The sequence below is a fragment of the Zerene cesonia genome, chromosome 14, assembly GCF_012273895.1.
Source record: "Zerene cesonia ecotype Mississippi chromosome 14, Zerene_cesonia_1.1, whole genome shotgun sequence".
Taxonomy (NCBI): domain Eukaryota; kingdom Metazoa; phylum Arthropoda; class Insecta; order Lepidoptera; family Pieridae; genus Zerene; species Zerene cesonia.
In genome coordinates this window covers 6883930-6909179 of record NC_052115.1, presented here as the reverse complement: position 1 = coordinate 6909179, position 25250 = coordinate 6883930, and the positions used below count along the sequence as shown (strand labels likewise).

At 33.1% G+C, this 25250-nt stretch overlaps 2 protein-coding genes and 3 non-coding genes across 7 annotated transcripts; 3 read left to right on the top strand and 2 right to left on the bottom strand.

Moving 5' to 3' along the window:
* Positions 1-590: 590 nt before the first annotated feature.
* LOC119832065 (trimeric intracellular cation channel type 1B.1) lies at positions 591-10095 on the bottom strand. Its single transcript, XM_038355662.1, has 7 exons — positions 9852-10095; positions 6418-6574; positions 4660-4832; positions 3594-3693; positions 2036-2156; positions 867-1025; positions 591-667 (listed from the first exon to the last, which is right to left on the bottom strand). Exons 1-6 carry the CDS (start codon positions 9970-9972, stop codon positions 870-872), a joined length of 828 nt encoding a protein of 275 aa, XP_038211590.1. The 5' UTR covers positions 9973-10095; the 3' UTR covers positions 591-667; positions 867-869.
* Positions 5518-5589, top strand: Trnap-cgg. The gene has a single exon. It is a non-coding gene; the product is annotated as a tRNA-Pro (tRNA).
* Positions 9151-9222, top strand: Trnap-cgg. The gene has a single exon. It is a non-coding gene; the product is annotated as a tRNA-Pro (tRNA).
* Positions 10096-10278: 183 nt separating the features above from the next.
* Positions 10279-10351, top strand: Trnav-cac. The gene has a single exon. It is a non-coding gene; the product is annotated as a tRNA-Val (tRNA).
* A 2458-nt stretch (positions 10352-12809) lies between these two features.
* On the bottom strand, positions 12810-25059 carry LOC119832079. Of its 3 annotated transcripts, XM_038355687.1 has the most exons (9): positions 24944-25059; positions 24718-24861; positions 18386-18535; positions 17692-17843; positions 17331-17531; positions 17021-17155; positions 15711-15912; positions 14933-14966; positions 12810-13655 (listed from the first exon to the last, which is right to left on the bottom strand). In XM_038355687.1, exons 3-9 carry the CDS (start codon positions 18531-18533, stop codon positions 13628-13630), a joined length of 900 nt encoding a protein of 299 aa, XP_038211615.1. In that variant the 5' UTR covers positions 18534-18535; positions 24718-24861; positions 24944-25059; the 3' UTR covers positions 12810-13627. The 3 variants fall into 3 exon arrangements, with proteins under 3 accessions (XP_038211615.1, XP_038211614.1, XP_038211616.1); XM_038355686.1 differs by having other exon boundaries at positions 24718-25059; XM_038355688.1 differs by lacking the exons at positions 24718-24861; positions 24944-25059 and adding an exon at positions 22404-22534.
* Positions 25060-25250: the final 191 nt, after the last annotated feature.

The window sequence follows — 25250 nt, the reverse complement described above, 5'->3', positions numbered from 1 at the left end:
AATTATTAAGTTGTAATTTAATTAAAAATAAAAAGGAAGTCGTATTAATCGTAATTCGTTTCGAAGTAAATTAAATAATATAAATACAATGCTCATTTTTTTTTTAATATAAAACAACACACAGATAATACTTAATGATGAGGAACTGGTAAAAAAGTAATATAATTATTTGAACAATTATTTGCGCGGCAAAACTTTGTGCGTTGTCAAAATGGCAATATTAAAATTAGGAAGACACAAGATTTGGTAACATTTTCTTTGTAAATAATTAAACAACCAAACATCACAACACTCCTAAAATAAATCATAACAACTTATTTAATCAATTTTTATGAATTCCAACACAAGTCGAAACTCGAACATATCAACACTACTCAGTACTTATAAATTTCCGGACAAATAAATTAGCCAAAATTACAAAAAAAGTACTTTTTCGGTTTACATACATTGCCTAATATTATACGTCTTACATTTTAACTAATGACATTATAATGATTTATGACTAGTCAAACTTAAATATACTAAAATAATAACTTTGGTCGTTGTGCCATTTTTTTCAAGTTTAAGGGTTTTTACAATTTTTTTTTTATTTTTTATTTCTTTTTTTTACGTAAAAACATGTCGCAGGAGGTCGGGCGTCGGTGTAGATGTTATGATACTTAGCGACCTGAAAATGTAAAAAAAATATCAAAATCAATAAATAGCAATTAAAAAAAAGTTCGAGTTCACATACTGTAAGATTAACATTTTTAAGTCATGTCTATAACAACGCATTAGCATTCTAAATTACATTAAAAAAACAACACTTAAATTAAGAACTAAAAGAAGCGCCGATAAAACGTTCCGTGACACAATCTAATACGCACAGTCTAATTAGTCTTTTTAGCGTCCTTTGTCTCTTCCTTAGGCTGTCCCTTGCCCAGGAGCTTGGCGAGCGAGTCCCAGATGCCGCCCAGGAACAGCGCGCAGAACAGATTCTCGAACGGCACGAACGGATCGTGGATGCCCAATAGGATGGAAGAGAGCTGGAAATTATAAAAAAATAATATTACTTCACTACTAGCTGTTGCCCGCAGCTTCGTTCGCGCGGTCTCAATAAATTTTCGTGGTACAAACTTTCATCCCCTATTTTACAAAATATTATCAGAATCCTTTCTTAGCAGATGCCTAAGTCATAACACCTATCTGCATGCCAATTTTCAGCCCGATCCGTCCAGTGGCTTGGGCTGTGCGTTGATAGACCACTATGTCCGTCAGTCAGCTTTGAGTTACATATATTTAGATGAAAATGTCGTAATTAAATTGTAAAGTATCTCAAATAATATAAAGAAGATTATAATCTGTCGAAAACTAGATACTTAGTTATCCGTAACATAGTTCTTGTAATTATCGTTAGGTCAATTATAAATTTATCAAGTTATCAGTAAAATTTATCAGTTAAATGCACATTCGATAGTATGCGTTATGTTAGTTTCGGTTTATTTAATAAAACGCCTTTAATCTGTATGTCTTTAACAGCTATTGTATACAAAAAGCATCACCAAAATCTTTCTCTTTTAAAAAAAAATATAGTTGAATGGATACTTCTTTTTTGAAGTCGGTTGAAGATAAGCGGATTCGAATCCAGTTTAGTTAGTAGCCGAGTTTTAATGTTTTTTTTTTAATTGACTTCAATATGCCCGCGATTTTGTTTCGATATATGTATAAATTAAATACGCAATTAATGTCGCTATAATTAAAAATTCAACCAAATCTAAAGTACCCAGAGAAAATTTCTTAATAAACTTTGTTTTACTCTTATTATTTAGGGGGATGAAAAATAGACGTTGGCCGATTCTCAGACCTTTCCGATATCACACAAAATTTCATGAGAATCGGTCGAGCCGTTTCGGAGGAGTACTTAGGTATGCAACGAACATTGCGATACGAGAATTTTATATATTAAAATTTATTTCTAGATAATTCGAGATAAGAGAGATAAAACAGACGAAAGAACATAATATACTTATATCGTAATTAAAATATGCTATCGCACCTTGAAGTAGACGAAGAAGATGACAATGCCGAAGTAGACCAGAGCGTGCGGCGCTGAGATGAGATCCGTCTTCTTATCCAATACGAATATAATGGAGGCTACCAACGACGCCTTAGTGTAGCTGAAAAAAGATACAAAAGTATAAATATTATACTAGCTGCGCCCCGCGGTTTCAGCGCGTAAGTCTGTATCCCGGAAGAATATCGAGATAAAAAGTTGTCTATGTGTTATTCTAGTTATCCAGCTATCTACATACCAAATTATATTACAAACGGTTCAGTAGTTTTTGCGTGAAAGACTAACAAACATACACATCCTTTCAAACTTTCGCATTTATAATATTAGTAGGATCACTTGGATTTATAATATATATGTATATTATATTTGTAGAAGGTAATAGTCACTACAGAGTATAAAGCAAAGTTCTTCCCGCGTCTGTCCCTATGTATGCTTAGATCTTTAAAACTACACAACGGATTTTGATGGGGTTTATTTAATAGAGTGATTCAAGAGGAAGGTTTATATGTATAATAACATCTATTAAACTAGTCCAAATTAACCGCATGCGAAGCCGCTTGTAAAAGGTAGTTAAAAATACGTCTAAAGATTGTTTTTCGTGTGAAAGTTATTTGAATTATGAATGAAACTGTAAAAAAAATCCTGTACAAGTACAACATTAATATAATTTCATTCATTTAAACCACCACCACCACCATTATCATCCTCGTCATCATCATCATCATCATCATCATCATCTAGATAGTTACTATTAACAGTTTTACGAAAATGGTAGTTTATTTAATTGTATTTAGTTCTATTTCTGTTATACTCGACTTTTCAGAGACGAGTTATCGAGACGGATTAATGATTCTAGGAAAAAGTGGATCTTTCAATGGTAAAAGATTTTATAATCGGTCGAGCTGCTTCTGAGCTGAACCGTAACTAAACTACTATAGCTTATATAATAGCTTTTTCCTCTTTTGGTTAAGAAGATTATTATTTTTTTGTATGTGTGATAGGGAAGCGCTTGACTACCATCTCGCCTGCTGGTAAGCGTAGATGTAGTCTAAGATACCTAGATGGTACCTGTTCACTCTACTTTTGAAGGTCCCCAGATTAGACAGACACAGACATTTATTGAAACACTAGCTGCGCCCCGCGGTTTCATAATATATCATAATATTAATAATTTATTTTTGTAAGTGATTAAATGTTTGTATTTATTTGTAATAAAATTATGAATTTATTGAGTATTTTATTTCGTTATTCTATATAAGAATCATAAAAAATATCTTATATAATAAATTAACTGAGCCCCGCGGTTTCACCCGCGTAAGTCCCTATCCCGTAGGAATATCGGGATAAAAAGTTGCCTATATATTATTCCAGTTGCCCATCTGTCTACGTACCAAATTTCATTGCAATCGGTTCAGTAGTTTTTGCGTGAAAGAGCAACAAACACACACACACACACATCCTTACAAACTTTCGCATTTATAATCTTAGTAGGTAGTAGGATTAGATATTTCAATATGTTTTTTTATGATATTTCACTCACAAGCTAGGCTGCATTGTTTCCATAGCGGTGGGGGTCCAGGCACCACGAATGAGTCTCTCCACTAATTTCGTGAACCCGGCGCCGTTTCCTTTCAGTGTACCTGAAATTCAAAATTATAGAATGAGAATAAATGCGTAACTAGTTTTGACGAATACATTATTGAAGAAAGTCAATCAATTGCGAGTCTAACTAGATACACTAATGACTAAAGATACGTCCAAATGAGCTAGAGAGGAACTACAAATGAGCTAGATCGGAACTACAAAAGTACTTGATTACCATCTAATTTAGGGCCATTCTAAACGTTGCATAATCTCGATTTTTTACTATCCTACTAATATTATAAATGCGAAAGTTTATGAGGATGTGTATGCGTGTGTTTGTTGCTCCTTCACGCAAAAACTATTGAACCGATTTTAATAAAAGTAGACAGCCGGATAACTGAAATAACATATAGGCAACTTTTTATCCCGATATTCCTACGGGATATAGACTTACGCGGGTGAAACCGCGGGACGCAGCTAGTTTGTTTATAAAGCGTAAAGAGAAAAACAATATAATATCTGAAAATTTCAACTATCACTGTCACGGTTCATGAGATACAAGACGAATGAATATTATTTTAAGACACTTTTATTAGCTTCACCTGTATGTTTGAATGTCTATGTTTGTTTGTAACCGACTACTAAAGACTCGTTTTTGACTCACTAGAAATGAGATGTTTTACTGCAAATATAAGTATGTCACTCTTTAGTCTCTAGACCTAACCTTCAGATACGAAAATCATATCATAAAAAGACTCCGTCATGACGTGATAGAAAGACACGGAAACAAACACACATTCTCATTTATAATATAAGTTAGGACTAGCTGTGCCGGCGGTTTTACCCACTCAGTACATGATGTTATATAGCCTAAAGCCTTCCTGAATAAATGACCTACCTAACACTGAAAGATTTTTTCAAATCGGACCAGTAGTTCTTGAGATTAGCGCGTTCAACCTGACAAAAAAAACTCTTCAGCTTATAATATTAGTATAGATAAAGATTAATAAAGAAGTGCCTACCAACAACGATCATAATTATATACGCGTTGGGATACAATTTCGCGGCATGGCTGACACCGTCATACACTTTCTTGGCGCGGTAGATTTCCTTCATAGCGGCTGCTGTCACCTTTACCGGGAGGAACTTGGCCACTTTGTAACCGACGTCGAAAGGCGTGTAGAATACTACATACCTGTGAAGAAAAAAATCGTTTGTTACCAGCTGGTGTTTGTTCTCATTTCGAAAAGCCAAGAGTTATGGCAGCTTTTGTGAGGACCTATTTTTAACACCTTCATTTGTTTGTTTGCAGGTTTTATATGTTTGGATGTAATCGAATCTTCGTAGACTCGATGTCGACTAGTTCAAATTTTTTACAAGTATCAAGGTTTGGTGGCAATACAATAATTACATAAGTTCATCTTATTATCCTGATTTGGATAATTTCCTTTGTTTTTTAGTAGTTAAGATAATTTTCATGAGCGAGTTAATTTTTTTGTGAGATTTTTTTACTTTATTCGATTGTGAGTGGGATGAAGTAATTAGAAATTTTGTTTTAATAAATTAGATCAGTTTCCATAAGGAAAAAGTTATTCTGAATGATATTTCTATGTTTCGAGACGAAACATCATTTTAAATCGCTGTAAATAATATTTCTCTGTAGTTTAGTCTATTCTTTATTTCCGTTGTTAAGCATTGCATAGACAACAGATTTACATAAAAATATAGATTAACATTTGTTTCATAATATGGAAGAAATCAATTTAAAAGTGCATATTAGCAAACTAAAAGAGTTACTAGTTAGTATTCTGTGCTAAAAGTAGGTATTCTAATAAAATGTGTAAATAAAAAAGATGTGAAAATTTGTCTCCATGCCATGTGGCTCGTTGGTCTAGGGGTATGATTCTCGCTTCGGGTGCGAGAGGTCCCGGGTTCAAATCCCGGACGAGCCCGTCAGAAGCAATAGATATCTTCTGTTTTTTGGGAGGTGAAATGTTTTATCATCAATTTTACTATTTCATTTTTATTTATAGCAAGATTTAAAAGGTTACTCTTGCTTTATATACATTAGATTCATTGTAATAAAAAACAAATTTTTAGTTAGCTGTATAAAATGGAAAAGTGAAGAATAATAATTTATAGTGCATCAGAGTAGTTGCCTTATCAGTGTCGTCACAGCATAAATTTGTATGGACCTGTTGCAAATTTACCGGTTTTGAAAAAGCATTATATAGGTGTTTTTTCTCGATAAGACATTATTTATTTGCTCACTCTACTTTGTGGGAATTTAACCCGGTCTGTTAGTCTTGTAACGTCTTATGTGGTAGGAACTACGATTCACATACACATCTATACTAGTCTACTTTATCTAAAATTATATTTAAACTTGAGTCTTGACATTAAGCTAATATTTAGAATAAGTACCCTTATATATAATTTACGACTACATAACATATAATAAGCTAGCGCATAATAACTACATCCAGTTCAAACCAACCAGTCAAACAGAAAACTGTGTTAAATGAAATAGATAAAGGGCACTATTTTACGGCACGCCCTTTATTGTCTATTTTAACTTCTACCCCAGGGGACAGGTGTTATAATAGATTGGAATGATTTAGCACGATCATCAGGAGATGTAAATGTAGTCGAAATGTAATATCAAAAAAATGAGCGAAGCAGAAAAATTGAGCAGAACAGAAAGGAAAACAAGTGACAATAACACGTGACACGAATATAGGCAAAATAGAATAAGAAATTCATAAAATATGCCAACTTACCATGTAATAGTACCAATGATCAACTGTGGGGTATTCTTGAGCGGCGCTAGGATGGGTTCCCCGAGCAGGCCGTTCGCCACCATGCCGCCCGCGAATATCACCAGCATGGTGGACAGCCAGCAGGATAGCGGGTGTTTGCGGGAGAACGCTTGTGCCCCTGGAAAATGTAGTTGATACTTACAATCACTTCTCTTGCATATATTTTGGCAATGAAATCAGGGCACTTTTTTAAAGACGTCTGGGGGGCTTAGATTGCGCCCCTTTTTCATGAAATCTTGAATAGATCCACGGCCCCCGGGGAAAAAGCCGGGGTAATGTCGGATTCTCACCAGCCAAAGCCCCACTGTGTTCCGTCGAGCCACTTTAGTGAAAAGGCCACGGGAGCTAGTAATAAATAATTCGTCCGCGACCCAGCTGAAATCTTTATATATATTAGGTTGCTATATATTTGCTCTGTGTGTTAATTTGTAAACCTATGGTGTGACTACAAACCACAAACTGCTAGCAACTTAGTTCGGTGTTCAATTCAAAACCGTCCGCTGATTTTGTACATTTTTAAATGTTGATAAATTAAACAACCAGTTACAGTGTTGTTATTACGATGAACCCATTTTTAATAAAAATACTGAATTGATATGTTTTGTAAACAGTTTCATAGTTTCTTGCGGATCTTCTCGGAAGAAATTATTTCCGAAGGGTCAAAATTAATCGATATGTATTATGACGGGACGAAAGTGCTTACAAAAGAGTAAAGTTGAATAAATAAATGTCTAAGTTTGTAATTTGTAAATCTGTATACCAGAACAAGTTTGTGTGGGACAGAGGGGAGGGGGAGATTGTTTTTAATGTGATAGACAGACATGGGAGAGATGAATTGAACCACCTATTGAAAGCGACCCGACTGAACACAAAATTTCGTCAATTGTACACTGAGAACTTCTCAGTGAGAAGTACCCAGGAGTCGACATAACCCAGGGCTCTCTGGGGTACCTGGATATGCACAAACATATTCTCTAATAAAAAAAATTGAGAATTCTGGAGCAAATAAGTAATGTCGCTAATTCTTTTGTCTTAACAAATGAACAACTGAATTAAGTATTCTGAGTTGTAAACACGCATATATCGTGAGGGAGAAGATAATTTATTATCTGTAGGACATTTGTTACACCACTAAACTATTGTATTTAAAAATTGGCTACCATTATAAATTCGTAGTGAATACAAATTCGTGGGCAGAATATCAATTAATATAATTTAAGGTCTTTTCAATTTTCTGTTAGCATTATAATGACTAAATTTTTTTACCATTTTGGGTACCAGGTTTATCGTAAACTAGCGGTTCGGCCCGGCTTCGCCCGTGGTACATATATAGCCTTAAGCCTTGCTCAATAAATGGGCAATCTAAAACTGAAAGAATTTTTCAAATCGGACCAGTTGTTCCTGAGATTAGCGTGTTCAAAGTTTGAACTTCAAACAAACAAACTCTTCAGCTTTTTAATATTAATATGGATTCAAAAGACTGTACCTACGCGACTCATGAATAAAAAAAATAAATAAAGCAGGTATTCACGTTTTTTTATTTTGTATTTATTATTATTTTGTATTTTTTATTATTTTGTAACGTACAACGTTTAAGTTGTAAAGAGTTCTCCAATCTGCAGTTACCACTTATCTTATACCATACCGTAGCATTATTACCTCTCAATCAATTGGAGTTTCTATTTGTAATATTAAAATAACAAATTTTTAGAAATTAAAAACTTTTTAACGGATTTAAAACGCGATTTATTCATTATATTGTTAACCCGACGTTTTGAACACTTTACAACGAGCGTGGTCACGGGGAGACTACCAAATTTTTACAAAATTCACGGTACATAAATGCTCTGCTTACTGTTTTATTATATAATGTTTATGTCACAGGCAAATTGTAGAATTTGGGCATTCGGCATTTTGTATTATGCCGTGAATCATAAAGATCCGTCTTTATAGGTTACTTTTGGTCGCGAAAACAGAACTTGAAGGGCGCGAAAGTTTATGGGGTAAAAATGTTCAATCATATATAACATAATACTATACTGAGAAATAATTATAAAATACATTTATAAAGCATTTCAATGCTATAAAACTAAAAATTAAATAATAGTATATTGTTAAACCAACGCGAACGGAGCCGCGGAATAACTAGTGTGCATAAATGACGTCATAACGTCGACGTCGTTTGTTGCCTTTCCTAACCAGAAGTTGAATAACTAATTAACTACTTTAGATATTAAATTCAAATGATATTGAAACAATTATTAGTAGTAGTATCATATCCTGTCATTGATAAAACAAAAAGAACTTTAGCTTTATTTTTAATTACAACTAAAGCATTATCTATAGTATTATGTTATCTATGGTATTATGTTATCTGTGTTACAACTAAACAAATATTCGCATAAATTAATATTTTCTCGTCTTACATGGCAAACACATAAATCTGAATACTTTAGTCTCTCATGATTGGAAGTCTAAGTGTTAATATTTTTCAACTTATTTCAAAAAAGGAGAAGGTTATTTATTCGACTGTATTATTTTATGTAACTCATAGCTTATTACTGGTACTTATTATTAGTATCTCATAAGTTGGTTTGCGATGGATATTATTTGTATAGGTAGTTAATTCTTATCACAAACGCGATGACGTGGCACGCGGGTAGAGTTGTCGGTAATTTCGCAATTGTTAGACGTGGCTCGTTGGTCTAGGGGTATGATTCTCGCTTCGGGTGCGAGAGGTCCCGGGTTCAAATCCCGGACGAGCCCGTGAAATACCTTTTTTTTATTTTGCGACTTCAGACCGAACAGTAAATATAAATAAATTATCTTTTCTATTCTATGTTCTCTACGTTCTCGTGTTTTTGTTTTTAATTTTCGCGCCATCTGTTGCTTCTCTGTGACGTGTACTTCAGCAATTTGTACTTTCAGCATATTAACAAATTCTTAGATTCTTATCTCGCACATAACCTAATATTGAAAGTATTTTGCATAAAATGCACTGAAACTGTAATGCTTAATTAGGTGATAATATAAAGCGCTTAAATAATTCAAGTTTGATAATCTCAGATAAAATGTGATAACATAATTTCCTTTTAAATTGCATCATAGCTATGAATAAAAAGTATACTTAAGTCTTTTAATAAGTCTTACTTTATTATAGTTTGATAAAAAAAAATATGAGGAACATACTATTGATCCCATTAAACCAACACGCGGTTCATTTTATAAATCAGGGAACGGATCTATTTATAACTCGAATAGGTGTCTTTATTTTAGTACAACGTTGTGGTCGTTTTGGAATAGTAAATTGTCTGCATTTATTAAAACAAACAGCGAGCAGGATGCGGAAATATACGCATTAATTGGCGGGAAAATATATAAAATATATACTTTACCAGACCCTAAGTCCTCTCTCACAGCTAGAGCGCAAAGCAATGAATGCGCTATGTCAAAATATGGGTACATTTTCAATTTAATGACCTGATTGGCCAGGTCTAAGAAAGCTTCGGGATCCATGGTGATAATTTTTACGTAGCTCCGATGTTAAAAAGCGATATTTTTACACTAAACACCGACGATTGCGTGACACTAAGTGTCCGCGACCAACCGCGGGCGACGTTGCCGCGAGACTGGCTATAAGCTAAATATCTGTCCGAAGAAAGATAATTTTTTTGGATTATTTTGGTCAGCAGAACGCGCTCGCTTCAACCCGTACATTCTGTGGCAGTGGACATTTGGTACGTTTAAAATTTATTATTTTTTATAAAGTCGATATTCAATCAATTGCTGCATGTAAACCACAATTTTATTGCTGAACGTTGAGTTTCCGTAGTGTAGCGGTTATCACGTGTGCTTCACACGCACAAGGTCCCCGGTTCGATCCCGGGCGGAAACAATGTCTTTTTTTATATTTACAAAAATCATGTTTATTTAATCGAAAACAATATGTCTATAATTTTACCATAACTTAGTAGCAATATGAGATCTATGAACTGAAAAACATTTATTATTTAGTTTAAAACGATAATAATTGAATGATAACCCACTAATATCTGAAATAATTGTAACATGTTCATGCACTTACTTAATATCTAGCACATATGTATGAAAACCGGTTTTAATGCTATCAAATAGATGTTAAAAACTTGCAACGATTATATTGTATTGCCAAATAATAATACTTGGTAATAAAATGAATGTATGATATACAAAACAGCAAATATAACATAAAATTTAAACTTTTTTTTGATTATGATTGAGGCCCATTCACACTTTGATGTCCATCGACCTCATGATGTATCCACATCCACAAATATGTTCTTATCTATTTTTTTTTTCATTAGAAATCTAAACTGAAGCCACAGATACTAAAATAATTCTATGCTGAAGTACAATACTTTTTAGTGATTTCAAATTAAAACAATTTAAAAAAACGTTAAATTTCTGCTTAGGCTTATAACCTAAACAAGCCAGCTTCCTACTATGCTACTATTAACCTACTAAAATTATAATTGCTCTTTCACGCAAAAACTACTGAACCGATTGCAATGAAACTTGGTAGGTAGAAAGCTGGACATCTGGAATAACACATAGGCAACTTTTTATTTGGATATTCCTACGGGATACGGACTTACGCGGGTGAAACCGCGGGGCTCAGTTAATTTATTATATAAGATATTTTTTATGATTCTTATATAGAATAACGAAATAAAATACTCAATAATTTCATAATTTTATTACAAATAAATACAAACATTTAATCACTTACAAAAATAAATTATTAATATTATGATATTTCGAGAAAAAATCGTTAAAGATATGTTCCAGTTCATTTCTCATCAGTCTTATGGATACGACACAGCCAAAGCTTTGGGAAGAAGCAAGCGAGTTTGTCTACATAAGTTATAATACAGCACAAGTGAACCGTTTTTAGTCAGATCTCAACTTTTTTTTATTGTTACATGTAAACATTTTGTTTATATTACTGTTAGCGTTCGCAAGGCACAATATTAAAAGGCTTCAAGCTCCACACATAAACTTTATTTCGATGAAATCGTTATTTTAGTTACTAAATTTTCCTAACCGACACATGCATGGTCTTTGACAAAACTAAGAAACAATAGTCAATTGAAATCCCCTACGAATAAAATATTTTAATATTCCTGTCCTCTTTATATAGTCAAGATATTATTTGAGAATAATAATAATATAACAAAAAGTACACAAATATGAATTATTATCATAGAGGTAATGACGATTTTAATTTGAATCTTTATTGATATGCTGATTTCTGAGCTGCCTAAAAGAATTAAATAAAGAAACATATGTGGATAACAGAAGAACTGGGAACATGTGATTTTTAGCTTTGTTCGTACATGAAATTGTTAAGAATAAAATTGAAAGAGATTAGGAATTAAATTTATTTGTACACCATAAAAAAGAGTGCACCAAAAAACAGGCCCATAAGTGGATAAATTAAACATTGTCTATGTTCCAAAAAGTTTCCTATTAAGTGTGGAGGTTACTATTTTTTTATAACAAACAACATCCAGTTAGTTACATTTATATCGTGATCGTACTAGATGTTATTTTTCATATATATATCAAACTGCTTTTCTCATAACCTTTTATCAGCGTGAAATTTGTTCCACTGTATACAACAAAGGCCATAAAATGCATGACATATTAGTATTTTAAGCAATCGGTTAAAAATTTTGTGAAAAAATATGTATTATTTTTAAATATATTCGCATTTTCTTTTTATTGCCTTTGTCATGTTCATGAGAAAATTTCATCCAATGAAAAACCATAAAATATAATACATAAGATATTAATATCGACATTCAAAACATTAAATTAGATTATAATTTAGTATAAAATAGTATTTTATTAAATTTAGAACACACAGGACTATATTCTAGTGTGTGTGTGTCTCATTCATTATAATAAACTTTTGCAAATATAATAATAATTTATATAGATAACACAATTATTAAAAAAAAAATGGTTGCCTGTAAAGTCGGTTTTACGGGCGAAGATTTTACGTGACGTCTTTTTCTCGGTAGAATATTTATTGATATGAATATTATTAAATTGCACAATAGGAACAAGGAATTGAATGAAAATAAGAATTGCACAAATTTTAACTATAAAAAATATATTTTGTTTACTAAAAAGACAGAGTCAGAGACACAAGCACGCGCCGATTCAATGCACCTAATTCTCTAGCGCTGCGCGCGCGGCGGACCGATCATAGTTCGGTGACTCATCGTAACGTTACCGGGCGTTACACTTTTTCATGAGTGACTCCGAGCCGCAACCTAATTTAAGACGTTGTCACGTCAAAACCTCCGTCACATTATTCAATAGTATTGTGTATTGTTAGTGGAACTAGATCAAATTTAAATCGGACCACGGGGAAGGCACCAGATTTGAAACGAAAAATGAATCATCGAAATCGATTCACCCAGTTCAAAGTACCACATAAAGAAATACAGAGAAATTTAAAACCTGCGTTTTCGGGAATGTCGCTTGATAAGGCATTGGAATTCATAAATAATTATAAGGGAAATTGCATAACAAACACTCTTATAACCTAAAGCTGCCTTTGTTTCAATTAGTATTTTTATTTTTACTTTGAATAATAATAAATAAAGGACCCGCCTCTAGACTCTGTAGAAATAAATAAAATTTTTGTTGGATATGAAGTAATTTTAAATTTAAAAATAAAAAGTATAAAAAATGTTGTAATTGACATATAAATAAATGACTTGAGTTTTTTCCATCATACAATACCATAGGATAACAACAAATTGTTCAAGAATAAAATTAGCAATCACTTTTAATTACATACATTTTTCAACTGGCAATTCTGTCACATATGGTATTGTCTATGGAAACATATCGTTTAGGAACCATAAATATAACTTAAAATTTAACACCTACGATTAAAATTGATAATATATTTATCAATTATAATATAGTTATCTCTTTCTATTCTATGAAAATGAAATAAGTTAGAGTGAAAAAGCATGAACTTTCGCTTAACATTAGTATAGTTTGTAGTAAATTTTATTGAGCGTTGCTTAAATGCCTCTAAAATGAATAGTGTGTAAATAAGTTATAAAAACAGTAAATAGTAAAAGTTTTAGTACAGCTAAGATTTTAGTTTTCAATATATCAGCTCCCCTTCTGCGATCCTGAAATAATAATAAAACATACAATTATCAAATTCGCAATAAATTATCCAAAAATTTTATCTAGGTTTTATAATTCAACTAGCTGCATGCCCCGACTCCGCCCAGGTAAATATTTATCGTAATTGTAATAATATAAACTATCTTATATTTTAATTTCGTATGTGGTAGTCGAGCACGCTTCGGCACGAATTGGGCCAGCTCGCACCGGGGAAGTACCACACCCCCACAGAAGACCAGCGTGAAATAGCACTCTGCTGTGTTTCGTTCGGTGACTGGGGGAGCCGGAGGCCCATATCCTTTTCCTTCCCCTTCCCAGTCCTTTCCTTTATTCCTCTCGCCAATCCTTTCTTAATCCCTTCCCAATTTCAAGTCGGCAATCCATTTGTAGAGGCGTAAGGTCTGCCTTGGACTTTATGCCTCTACAAATGTTCATGGGCGGTGGTAGCGCTTACCATCAAGCGTCCCAGCTCAATTGCCGACTGTGACATAAAAAAAAAAATTTGGTTCAAACTGCACATGTGCAAATTTGATATAATCGGTTGTGGAGGTTTTGAGTTTTTTTTTTTTGGAGTTCAACGCGGCCAAATAACGTGACACGTAATTTATATATATTAAGATAACCGGAAAGTTTCGAGTTATTCATATATATTTAAACTGATTTTATTATACAAAAAAATGCAGTCAAGAAAAAGATAGGAAATCCCGGAGTTTTACTGGCATCTTTCACTATGGGATTTACGGAATAAAAACTACTTTTTATGTCCTTCAATTATTGCATTTCATCAAAATCCGTTCAGTGGTTAAGGCATAAAGAAACGGACAGATAGACATAGTTACTTTCGCACTCATAATATTGGCAGGGATTTATTTTCTATTATTGTTGAGATTATATTCATCATCATCATCATCATCAGCCCATATATGTTCCCACTGCTGGGACACAGGCCTCCTATGAGGGCTCAGGCCATAATCCACCACGCTGGCCAAGTGCGGGTTGGCAGATGTCACATGTCGTCGAACTTTTAATTCTTGGACATGCCGGTTTCCTCACGATGTTTTCCTTCACCGTTTAAGCAGTGGTGATGTTATCCACATGCGCAGATAAATTGAAAAATTAATTTAATTCCTGCACGCTCGCCCGGTCTCGAACCCCGACTTATCGATTTTGAAGTCCGAGGTTCTCACCACTGAGCCACCACTGCTTTTCGAGATTATATTGACCAGTGTAAATTATATTATATAGTCAGTCAGATCACTTAGTATTTTGAGAATCATACCTTTCTTTGGCTGGCAATGTATATGTTCCATTTGCTGAAAAAAAATATACTTATTGTTATTACATTAGTATTAAAGCTTTACAAATAATTCTGCGTTCATTTTTCATTTCAGAAAAAGAATACAAAAAAGTCAAGTTTCTATAATTTGATCACTAATTCTTTATTTAGTTCTTATGTGGGTAATAAATGCTTTCGTTTACAATAATATAGTCAAACAAAAACTAAAAAAATTAAAGCATTAATGATATCTATTCTAATATTATAAAGCTGAAGAAATTGTTTAGATTGTTTGAACGCACTAATCTCAGGAACTACTGGTCTGATTTAAAAAATTATTTCAGTGTTAGACAACCCATTTATTGAGGAAGGCTATATATGTACCACGGGCGAAACCGGAGGGGACCGCTAGTATTCAACTAAATTGTCACATTTGCTCGTATACATATTATATGTAAGACATTTTTTGATGTTAATAAGAATAATGAGATAGAAATGCAATGATTGTATTGTCAATGATCCTTGATGAGTGTACACAGTTAAACGATTAAAGTGGAGAAATCTCACATAAGCATACTTACATACAAACATACACGTGAACATAATAAAAGCATGTTAATAACAAAACGGCTTAATTAAAAAGAAAAACAATGTAAACTTTTATACATCAGAATAATCCACATAAAATGACAGTGTCTATGTACAAAAAATATCTTAAACCGCTAGTCTTCATGAAAAAAAAAATTGTCTAGAATAACGCCTTTCCAAATTCAAAACTCACCGAATTTATGATTCTGCCCGTTGCGTTCACTCTGTACGAAGTTCAATATTGTCTCCAGGTCACTCCTTTTCTCCTCCCTCGACAGCTCCCTCTCTGGCGTGGAAGTGTACAATGCGCTGCTGTTATTTGACTCTTTGTAGAATTCCTGGTCAGATTCCGTATAATCCGACCTGTCGCTTTTCAAGCTCGCCGCGTTTGTTAACTAAAATAATAAAAAAAAAAAAAATCTTTATTACTTTAAGATAGACATAAAAATCACAAGTAATACGCACGTGTCCAAGGTTCTTAAAGTTAAAAGTTAATATACGAATGTGAATTCATTGGATCCCGTACTAGGCAGTGTCTGTCCTGCGGGACCATAAACAAATAAAAACTGTAAACCGTAAATGGTAATCACACTAATATTATAAATGTGAAAGTTTTTTTGTTTGTTTGGATGTTAGTCCGTCGATCACACTGTAACTACTGAACAGATTTAGATGAAATTTATACAGAAAGGGTATGAGCTGACTTGGATAGATATTTTTATCCCGATTAAACGTTCTCTTGGGATAAAACAGGTATCTTGATATCCGGGCGGAGCCGAGACTAGTATTATAATATATTGCATTGAATACATCCATTATATAAAATTTTGTCTTTATATATCTATGTAAAGACGCGTTCTCTAAAAGGATAGGTATGGAAACATCACCCATACCATTATACGAAGTGGACGTTTCAAAAGAAATTTGCGATGCATGCGATGCGTTCAGAGTGGCAATATAAAATAAGCCATAATATAATACGTTAAAACTCATTAATAATATATTAATGGAATAGAAAATTGCACAAGGGAAAATGTTTGAAGTTTTGATGCAATAGGAGATGGATTTTTTTTAGGCACAGCTATATTGAGCTAACATGAAATAACCAGTACCTTAATGGCATTTAATTTTTTTTTTATGGCAGAGCAAGCAAAGGTGCAGGTGGGCCACCTGATGTTAAATGAGCACCACCGCCCATAAACACTTACAACACTAGAGGTGTTACAAGTGCTTTGCCGGCCTTTCAGAGACATATACGCTCTTTACTTGAAGGCCCCAATGTCGTAATTGTTCGGGAACACCGTAGCTGGTAAATCGTTCCAAAGCTTCACCGTACGCGGAGAGAAGTTGCGGGTGAAGCGTACGGTGGTGGACCGCCAACCATCCAGATGGTGCGGATGGAATTTGTTTATACGGCGGGTGGTCCGATGTTGAAACTTACTTACTATTACTTATTATTACTTCGACTATCTATGTTTCTTTCTTTTTCTCCCAAATACCTACCGTGTAGCTGGAGGATTCATCTGAATCAGCATCCAAATCCACCATCATCTTCTCGATGAGTCGCTCCATGCTCGTCTCACTGGTCGACGCCATCGGGCTGGCCGACTGGCGCCCACGTTTAGTGCGTTTCACTACCTGCAGACGATAAACTTAATTACTTTGAGCTGTTTGGAAGAAATTAACATGAAACGAAAAATTATTTATCCATGTATACTGAAAAACTCTACTCGAAACAACGTGGTATTGTAATTTCACCGTCATTTTATCTGACAGATAAGCTATTCAGCACATATCCAGCAGTACAACTTACCAGCACCTCATCATTGTTGCTCGCCTGAGTAGTATTATTATTCGCATAGTGGTGTCTCCGGAAGCACATGGTGAACTGGAACAGCCCGTACAGGCTGCTCCTCCAGGAGTCGCCCGGGGCCTCGCTGCGCGCGCGCATCATGCGCGTGCCTTGGTACTTCAGCGTGCGCAGGTAGCGACGCTTGCTTTGTATGAACGAGACCTTAAAAAAAAAAACTCTTGCTTTAAACGACGTATATGAAAGATACCTATGGCAGAGGAATTATTTTAGTGTTCAGGAATTGATTGCCTCAGAATTATTAAAAGTAAATTATTAAAGCATTCCAGAAAGTACGCATAAATTTTATTAAAAGAACACTCACCATATCAGCAGATCTAAACGGTGGTTTCCCAAACGCCAGATTAACGAGGGATATCGACTCTCTGGTCAACCGCAGCAATATAAGCAGCATCAGGAAAAACACCCACGGTAACGGTCGTATCAGTTGCGGCTGCTGCCTTTCATCTTGATCCACTGAAAAGATAAAAACGGCATGAATAAATTGAACTGTTCTGAAATTTTTGAACAATTCCCAAATTGAATAGCTTAACGAATTATTATTATTAACGAAAAAACCTTCAGAGATCTACAATGTCATTCCTAAGCTACGCAGAGCATTCAGATGGAGATAATCTGTATAGATAAACAAGTAGAAGCAGTTAGGTCGTGTTCTATTAACCCTATATATCTAGCTATATAAAAGGTGGCTTACACCCCCCTTTAATAGATAAATATTCACCAAATCGTCAAATTAAAAAAAGCCTACGATTATCTACAATCCTAGTGGTCACGACGTTTCGGTTTATAGCTTTTTGTTTAAAATAATCCGCCCTGGAAAGGGCATAGAGTTCAATTTTCTTACGCGCCTATATGTTACTGATTAACTCAAAATAACGTTTACAATTAAATAAATCCTTCTCCGCACGAAAGATGCATTATTCCTGGTTGACCCAGCACCGTTTTTCGGTTTCGTCTCATTTCCGCCGCCTAGTAAAACACTTTTGACATCAACTTACACGGTGGTGGCACAGCCCATCGTGCACACTTCTCCACTGTCCACAGCACCTTGTCCATGTAGCGGATACAGGTCTGCCCCAGACGGTAGCTCGCCGCGTGTTCCACCGCCCCCTGTACCAGCTCTCTGACGAACGACAGTATTTCCATAACTGCAAAATGTCATTATATGGTGATGAGGAAAATACATTGATTATTAAATTGTGATTATTTTAAAATAAGATAAAATTTTCCTGCTTTGAAATCTATGATTCTTATGATTCAAACGATAATAGACTTAACATACAGCGTAAAACTGTAATTTATATCTTAATATTAGTTTTCCTTCCACAACTTCGTCCGTAGTAACGGGAAAAGAGATAATAGAGAAACATATGGTAATAGTTCCATATATTTTCTTGGTTCTGAAAACATGGTTGATTTCATTCAAAATGGTTAAATAGTTTAGGCGTGAAGAAGAGACACAGTGACAGACAGAGTAACTTTCGCATTTATAATATTAGCAGGGATATTAACAGAATTCGGCGTCAATATTTATGTAAAAAAATTATTTATATTATCTTTTACGACTACCGCTTCCCCCGATATACTTTGTAAATTCGTCACCGGGATTATATTTAATGCCTTCCGTCAATAAAGATGTGAATAATCAATAATTATAGTATTATCGACTCGAAATACCATTGCTGATAATGCAAGAATAGAACTTAAAGAATTTTTTACTATATTTACTATTATTAAATACGATACGATACGAATTAAATACTATTGATTTCGATATATCGTGACGATGCTAATCTTTTAGCGTATTCTATTTTTTTTCTACCTCTTGTCACAGAAAAGCTACCTTCGGCCCCTATTGCAAAATTAATTGCTTATGTGGAAAATTTTAACAAGAACTGGAACAAAGATTATCTCTTAAATTTTAATACAATATCTATAAGGTAAGCCAAACTTTACAATACAATCGACCGTTTGAAAGTTTAAACATTCTAAAAAAATTAAATATAAAAAAACGCGAGAGAATCCTCATCCAAACTCCAAAAATAGAATTTTGTGGATATTTTGAATTAACGTTTTTGAGTTTGAGTTTGAGTTTGAATTTAACAATTCGGTACCTAATACTAGTTTCTACTGAAACGAGCCGGCACGAAACTTGATTCATAACAATTATTCAATAGAATGTTACAATACGATTAGTTAAACAATTCTAACGATATAATACAGCTATAGTACTTTCTAGAAATTGTCAACTAACATCATAGTAAACAGTTATCTAACGATAAAAATATTTAGAATGTTGTACCAAAGTTCAAAAGTTACATAGAGGGTTAGAGATAAATACAACCGCTTGTTAATTAATGAAACATGGTTCCGTTTGCGACTAATTAGTTATTCGTCTAGACTTGTCGTAAAGGTGAATATAATATGCTAATATGGGCCACATTACAATTGATAAATTGGTTTATATAAAATTGCATATCTCTACTTTAATACGCTGTAAAACGTATTCTCTTATTTGCATGTACCCTTCAAGTTATAAATCTAAATACAACTAAAAGGGGATTCATAAAAATCAAACGACGACATAACCAAGCAGGCGGTATATTATGTTCCAAGCAATGAAACACAGGTAAGTCATTAGGACGCGTTCGAATTTCGACTGTCGAAATCTTACTATTAATAAAGTTGTTATTTATTAGGGAACAATTATTATATACTCGCTGCATTGCAATGTTTCATAGTATACAAAGATAAGGTTTGAAACATGGCGTATGTTAAGACATAATCACTGTATCATAAAAAGTACAATGTTCAAGTAGACACAAAGATAAGCAAGGGTGAAGACTCCTAATCATTCACAAATTAAAAATATAGTTAACAAAAAATACTTCAACACGCTATGATAGAATCAATTAAATTGTCTCAGTAAATCAGGATAATGAGATAAACTCATGAAATTATCGTACGTTTTTGAATGTCCTTTTTCTATCCGTTTAAAGTGGGTCCGAATCAAGTATAAAGGAGTCGATTACTGAAATATGTGAATAGAGTATCACTACATAATATAAAATAAAGTCGCTTCCGCCGTCTGAATGTCTGCGTATACCTACTTAGATCTGAAAATTACGCAACATGTTTTGATGAGGTTTAGTTCAATAGCGATTCAAGAGGTACTATACTATATATACATATATACTATAATATACATATAGACCATATGTATATATCAAGTATTTTGCACCCGTGCGAAGCCGAGGCGGAACGATAGTTAACTATAAATTCCACATGCTAAATTGCCATCATACCCGCAACACTACACAGAACTCCAAAGGGGCAGTCTCTATACATTTAAAACGATTTTTATAGAAGAAAAGACTACTGAAGCAGATGCGTCACTCGATGATAAGTGACCATATGAACCCACAACGCCAGGGATATCGAAAGAGGCAGCCTTTGAGCCAGAACTAGGCTATTTTCTTAAAGGCACTTACGTACATGATCATTGATTACAAATGTAATATAGGTGTAAATTTCGTTTGTTTACACAACAATTATACATACCTTATTAATTTACAGTTACCTTCAATTAAAATTATATATAAAATTATATTTCGAGGTACTATCTAATCGAGTCATGTTCATTGGTGAGTGAGCAAGGTATAGTTCAGAACCTCACCTATCACTAGCACACGCACTGTTTTTTTTCTAAAACAAATCATCTCAGAAACATAACCTATAAATAATACCAATTACACATAACAATCGGTTATATCAAAGCAACTCAGTATCGGATAACTTTAGCGTATTACAAAATTCAAACCACACTTATTATTTATTCACGAAACGCGTACGCGTGCTGTAAAAAAACTCTTATACAGATTAAGAGTAATAACTTCAAATTACAGACCCGGCAGCGTTTTTACCGCCAAATATATTCAATGCCAGAGCTTCATTCAATGCCAATTACTACGTATAAGATACGTACTAGATGTGTTCCGTGGATTTACCTGTTACCTCATAGCAACGCCCACCGTACCCACACGATCTTTATTATAAGGCACTGTATCAGAATGTAATTTCTAAAATTATAGTCAGGACCATTGGAATTTGGATGAAGTCGGTTGAATAGAAAGAAGTCAGAGGTTTGTATGTACTTGGGGTATCTCATTTCTGGGTCTTCGACTAATAACTGCGTAATTAGTTCAATTTAAATGTTTCTTACTGAATTAAAACTTAAGATCAATTGTAATTAATTTTATTCAGGCCTTTTTATGTACAATTTTAATTTGATATACAAATACAAGCTATAAAAACCAACCGTATGTTTGTTGTATCATGTATGTATGAGAACATATTTTTTTCAAATGTGGATATTGATAAAAACACGAACAAAAATATTCCTTTTTGTGCAATATACAGATACCGATACAATTAATTACCCCGTTTTTCTGCTTCTTCATTATTCATTATAATAAAAAATACTAACGAATTTTTGAATTTCGTAAAAATAAGATATGGTAAAATTTGCTTAATAAATATGTATATTGTATACATCGAAACATGTACATAATATATGGCAATGCAATATTATGTATGTATTATTCAAAACAAAATAGAATTATTAAAAGCAAAGAAATGAAAATAATACGCTACTAATTATTCCTCTATTAACCATAAATAATTATAAATCTATAATAATTATAAGAAACCAACTTCTTAAATTATGAGGACACTAGTACAAATCATTAGAAGAAAGCAAAATCCGGTTCTTTTTATTATATTCTACTTTTCATGCATTTATTTCTACTGAATAATCTTTTAATTTGTATCCTCTTACCGTCTCCGTTTTAAATTTAAATTTCTTTCGTTCCAAAAAGCGTACAAAAAACATTTAACCTTACGTACAATTTTTATTAAAGCAATATCGAAATGAAATCGTTTTTACTCTAAAATAATAAAAAAAAACATTAAATTTGAAATGCGAACACAATTCTGAAACAGATAAAAACGGGTCACCTTTCCAATATTCGTCAAACAACACCGAGGCCTAATATATTTTATCGAAAAATGTTGCACATGAAGGCACAATTACGATAATATCGATTATTTTCACAGCGGCACGACGATAACGTGCGCGGGCGCAGCGCGGACGTAAACATATCATACGGGCCCCTTCATTGAATAGTTACAACCCTATGGTAGTTGTCTGTGTGTTTGTCATTAAAATAGTATAATTTTTTAACGAAACTTTTATGGTAGCGAAATACAAAATGAACTCCTAGCTACACACCTGCTTCCTACACACACAGTAATTACTACTATTTCAGTTCTGTCTTAAAGCAATAGTAGTTATTACTAGTCCTGTTACTGCTAATACTATTTCATAATACTTAACAACATAAATAATATATTATTTATTTTTACCTAGCTAGAAAGTAACAGCTATGCACTAACAAGAAACGCCGAGTGTTATCACTAGTCAACAGCATTAATAAACACTACCAAGGGTCAAAGGTTACTGCAATCAGGCTGATATGGAGACAGCCAAGACAAATATCTATAAGTAATTAATAAGAAGTGGCCATATACACATTTCTCATGCATTTCATTTATAGTCTAATTTGCTTGTATGATAAAAATATTTTAAAATGTTATTAGCAAAAACATTTGAAAAAAGACTTAATAAGAAATCAGAATTAATATAATATGATAAATGAAAAAGTTGAGTGCATGTTTGTTGGTTTTTACTATTTGGTTTTTTTTTAATATAGAAGATAAATAAGAAAATTAATTATGTAATGATAATGCCACATAAACATATCAATTATTTGCTAATTCACAACACATTTAGCACAAATGAACCTTGAACTTAAATCCTACTAATATTATAAATGCGAAAGTTTGTAACGATGTGTGTGTTTGTTGCTCTTTCATGCAAAAACTACTGAACCAATTACAATGAAATTTGGTATGTAGACAGCTGGACAACTGGAATAATATATAGGCAACTTTTTATCCCGATATTCCTACGGGATACGGACTTACGCGAGTGAATCCGCGGGGCGCAGCTAGTATATCATAAACGGTTACAAAATTTAGACATGCTTTCTACTTATTAATTTGTGAGTTTTGTACCTTTTCCTAACTAGTATTGGCTTATTAACCACATCCGGTATAGTCTTATATGGGCTTTGTTAAAGGGTAGACTTAGATCGTAGGGTGTATATTAGCATAGTAAGCTATTCTGTTTACTGTGATGCAACTGTGTTCTAGACTAACGTCTTCGGTACCTAATTTAAATGTATTATACTAGTTCTTCGCTTTGGCTGCGCTTGGGTGAACTTATTCAAGTTTTTAATTGAACAACAAAACAAGTAAAAATATGTTAAGATATTCTAGTGTTGCAATGTTTGCCGGTTTCATCTACTAAGTCAAAGGAGGTTCCCATGGGAATGATATGTTTGGCTGCAATTAAAAGATGTCTATGTCACTCTAGCCGCTTACAAAAAAAAAACATAATATGAAGAAAAAAATTTTTTTTTTCACACTCACACCGCTCAAATTCCACAACCACAAGAGTGAGTTATATGAGTTCAATAAATATATTATAACATATCTTTTGTCTAAGTAACGTCACCCACATTCCTTAGAAGGGAGGTGCCACTTCTAACTCTAATATGGGATCAAATAATAACAATTTCCTATCAAAAAAAAAAAAGGATCACATCAAAGAGGATGAAATATTACAAAAAAAAAAACAATTCAGTTGAATTGAGAACTTCCTTTGTTTTTGAGATTGTTGACAAACAGATAAAAATGAGAGTTATATAATAAATAAACCCAACAATCACAAAATTATGCATTTATATAATTATCAAAAAAAAATCCTGACCACCTTCATCTTCACATGAAAATATAAATAAAATCATTTAATTAAGAACCTCCACCTTCTTTCAAAAATAGAAAGTAAAATAAGATGTTACATACCAAATTATGCAACCTATTGGAGAATTGTGTTGTTGCAAACCAATTAAAATACATTTACATATTAATAATTTTGATAATAAGTCTCTTTGAAATTAAGAAGAAATGTTGCGACTTCTCTCTCGTGTCTCTTTCTACCTCTTACTTATTAAATTTTGTAAGTTCAGTTGTAATTTTAATCAGTCGAAAAAGTTTGCAAAACTTTATTTATATACGTTCATCAATTGAATTATATTAACGAAACAAATTAATAGATTACTTTATAAATGTTGTGATAATTTAAAAGTTAAGCAAGTTATAAACTTATGTAGGTAAATTTATAAAGTGATGTAGGTAAATTACTTACTGCAATTATTGGGTGTTGACAGGCACAAAACCGCGTAGCGAATTAATTTAAAATGTTGACTTCAACAGAACACATTGAAGAATGCGTATTATAGAAACTTTATTAAACCGAAAGTAGATGCGAATTTTAAAATCACGAAGACACCTTAAGAAGAAACGATTAATTAACTAAAGCCATTGATAGCGTAATAAATTAACTTATCGGTTAAAATAGCAAATTAAATTACTTTAAAAGGTTTAAATTTAAATTGACTTAGGTATATTCATAATAGAAACAAAAATCGAAAAAACGTGATCTTATTATACCGCCAGCCGCTAGATTTTTGAGATTGAATTGATTGAATTGAATTGTTGAATTGATGTCATGATGTGACAATGACAGATTAAATGTCTGTCTTATTTATTTTTCTTGGCTCAATTCTTAAACAGAACACTTACCTTTTAATTGTTATAATTTATTCATATTTTAAATCAATTTTATCAAAATTTAAATTAATGTTCATATGTTAGGTACTTGAAATAAAGGGACAAGAA

Coding starts and splice junctions, on each gene's coding strand:
- LOC119832065 (XM_038355662.1), bottom strand. CDS start 9,972: ATGGATCCCGAAGCTTTCTTAGACCTGGCCAATCAGGTCATTAAATTG. Junction 2,157..3,593: donor GAAACAATGCAGCCTAGCTT/GTGAGTGAAATA, acceptor ATCTTTTTTCAG/CTACACTAAGGCGTCGTTGG. Junction 1,026..2,035: donor TCTTCTTCGTCTACTTCAAG/GTGCGATAGCAT, acceptor TATAATTTCCAG/CTCTCTTCCATCCTATTGGG.
- LOC119832079 (XM_038355686.1), bottom strand. CDS start 18,533: ATGGAAATACTGTCGTTCGTCAGAGAGCTGGTACAGGGGGCGGTGGAA. Junction 17,532..17,691: donor CGTTTAGATCTGCTGATATG/GTGAGTGTTCTT, acceptor TTTTTTTTTAAG/GTCTCGTTCATACAAAGCAA. Junction 13,656..14,932: donor ACATTGCCAGCCAAAGAAAG/GTATGATTCTCA, acceptor TTATTATTTCAG/GATCGCAGAAGGGGAGCTGA.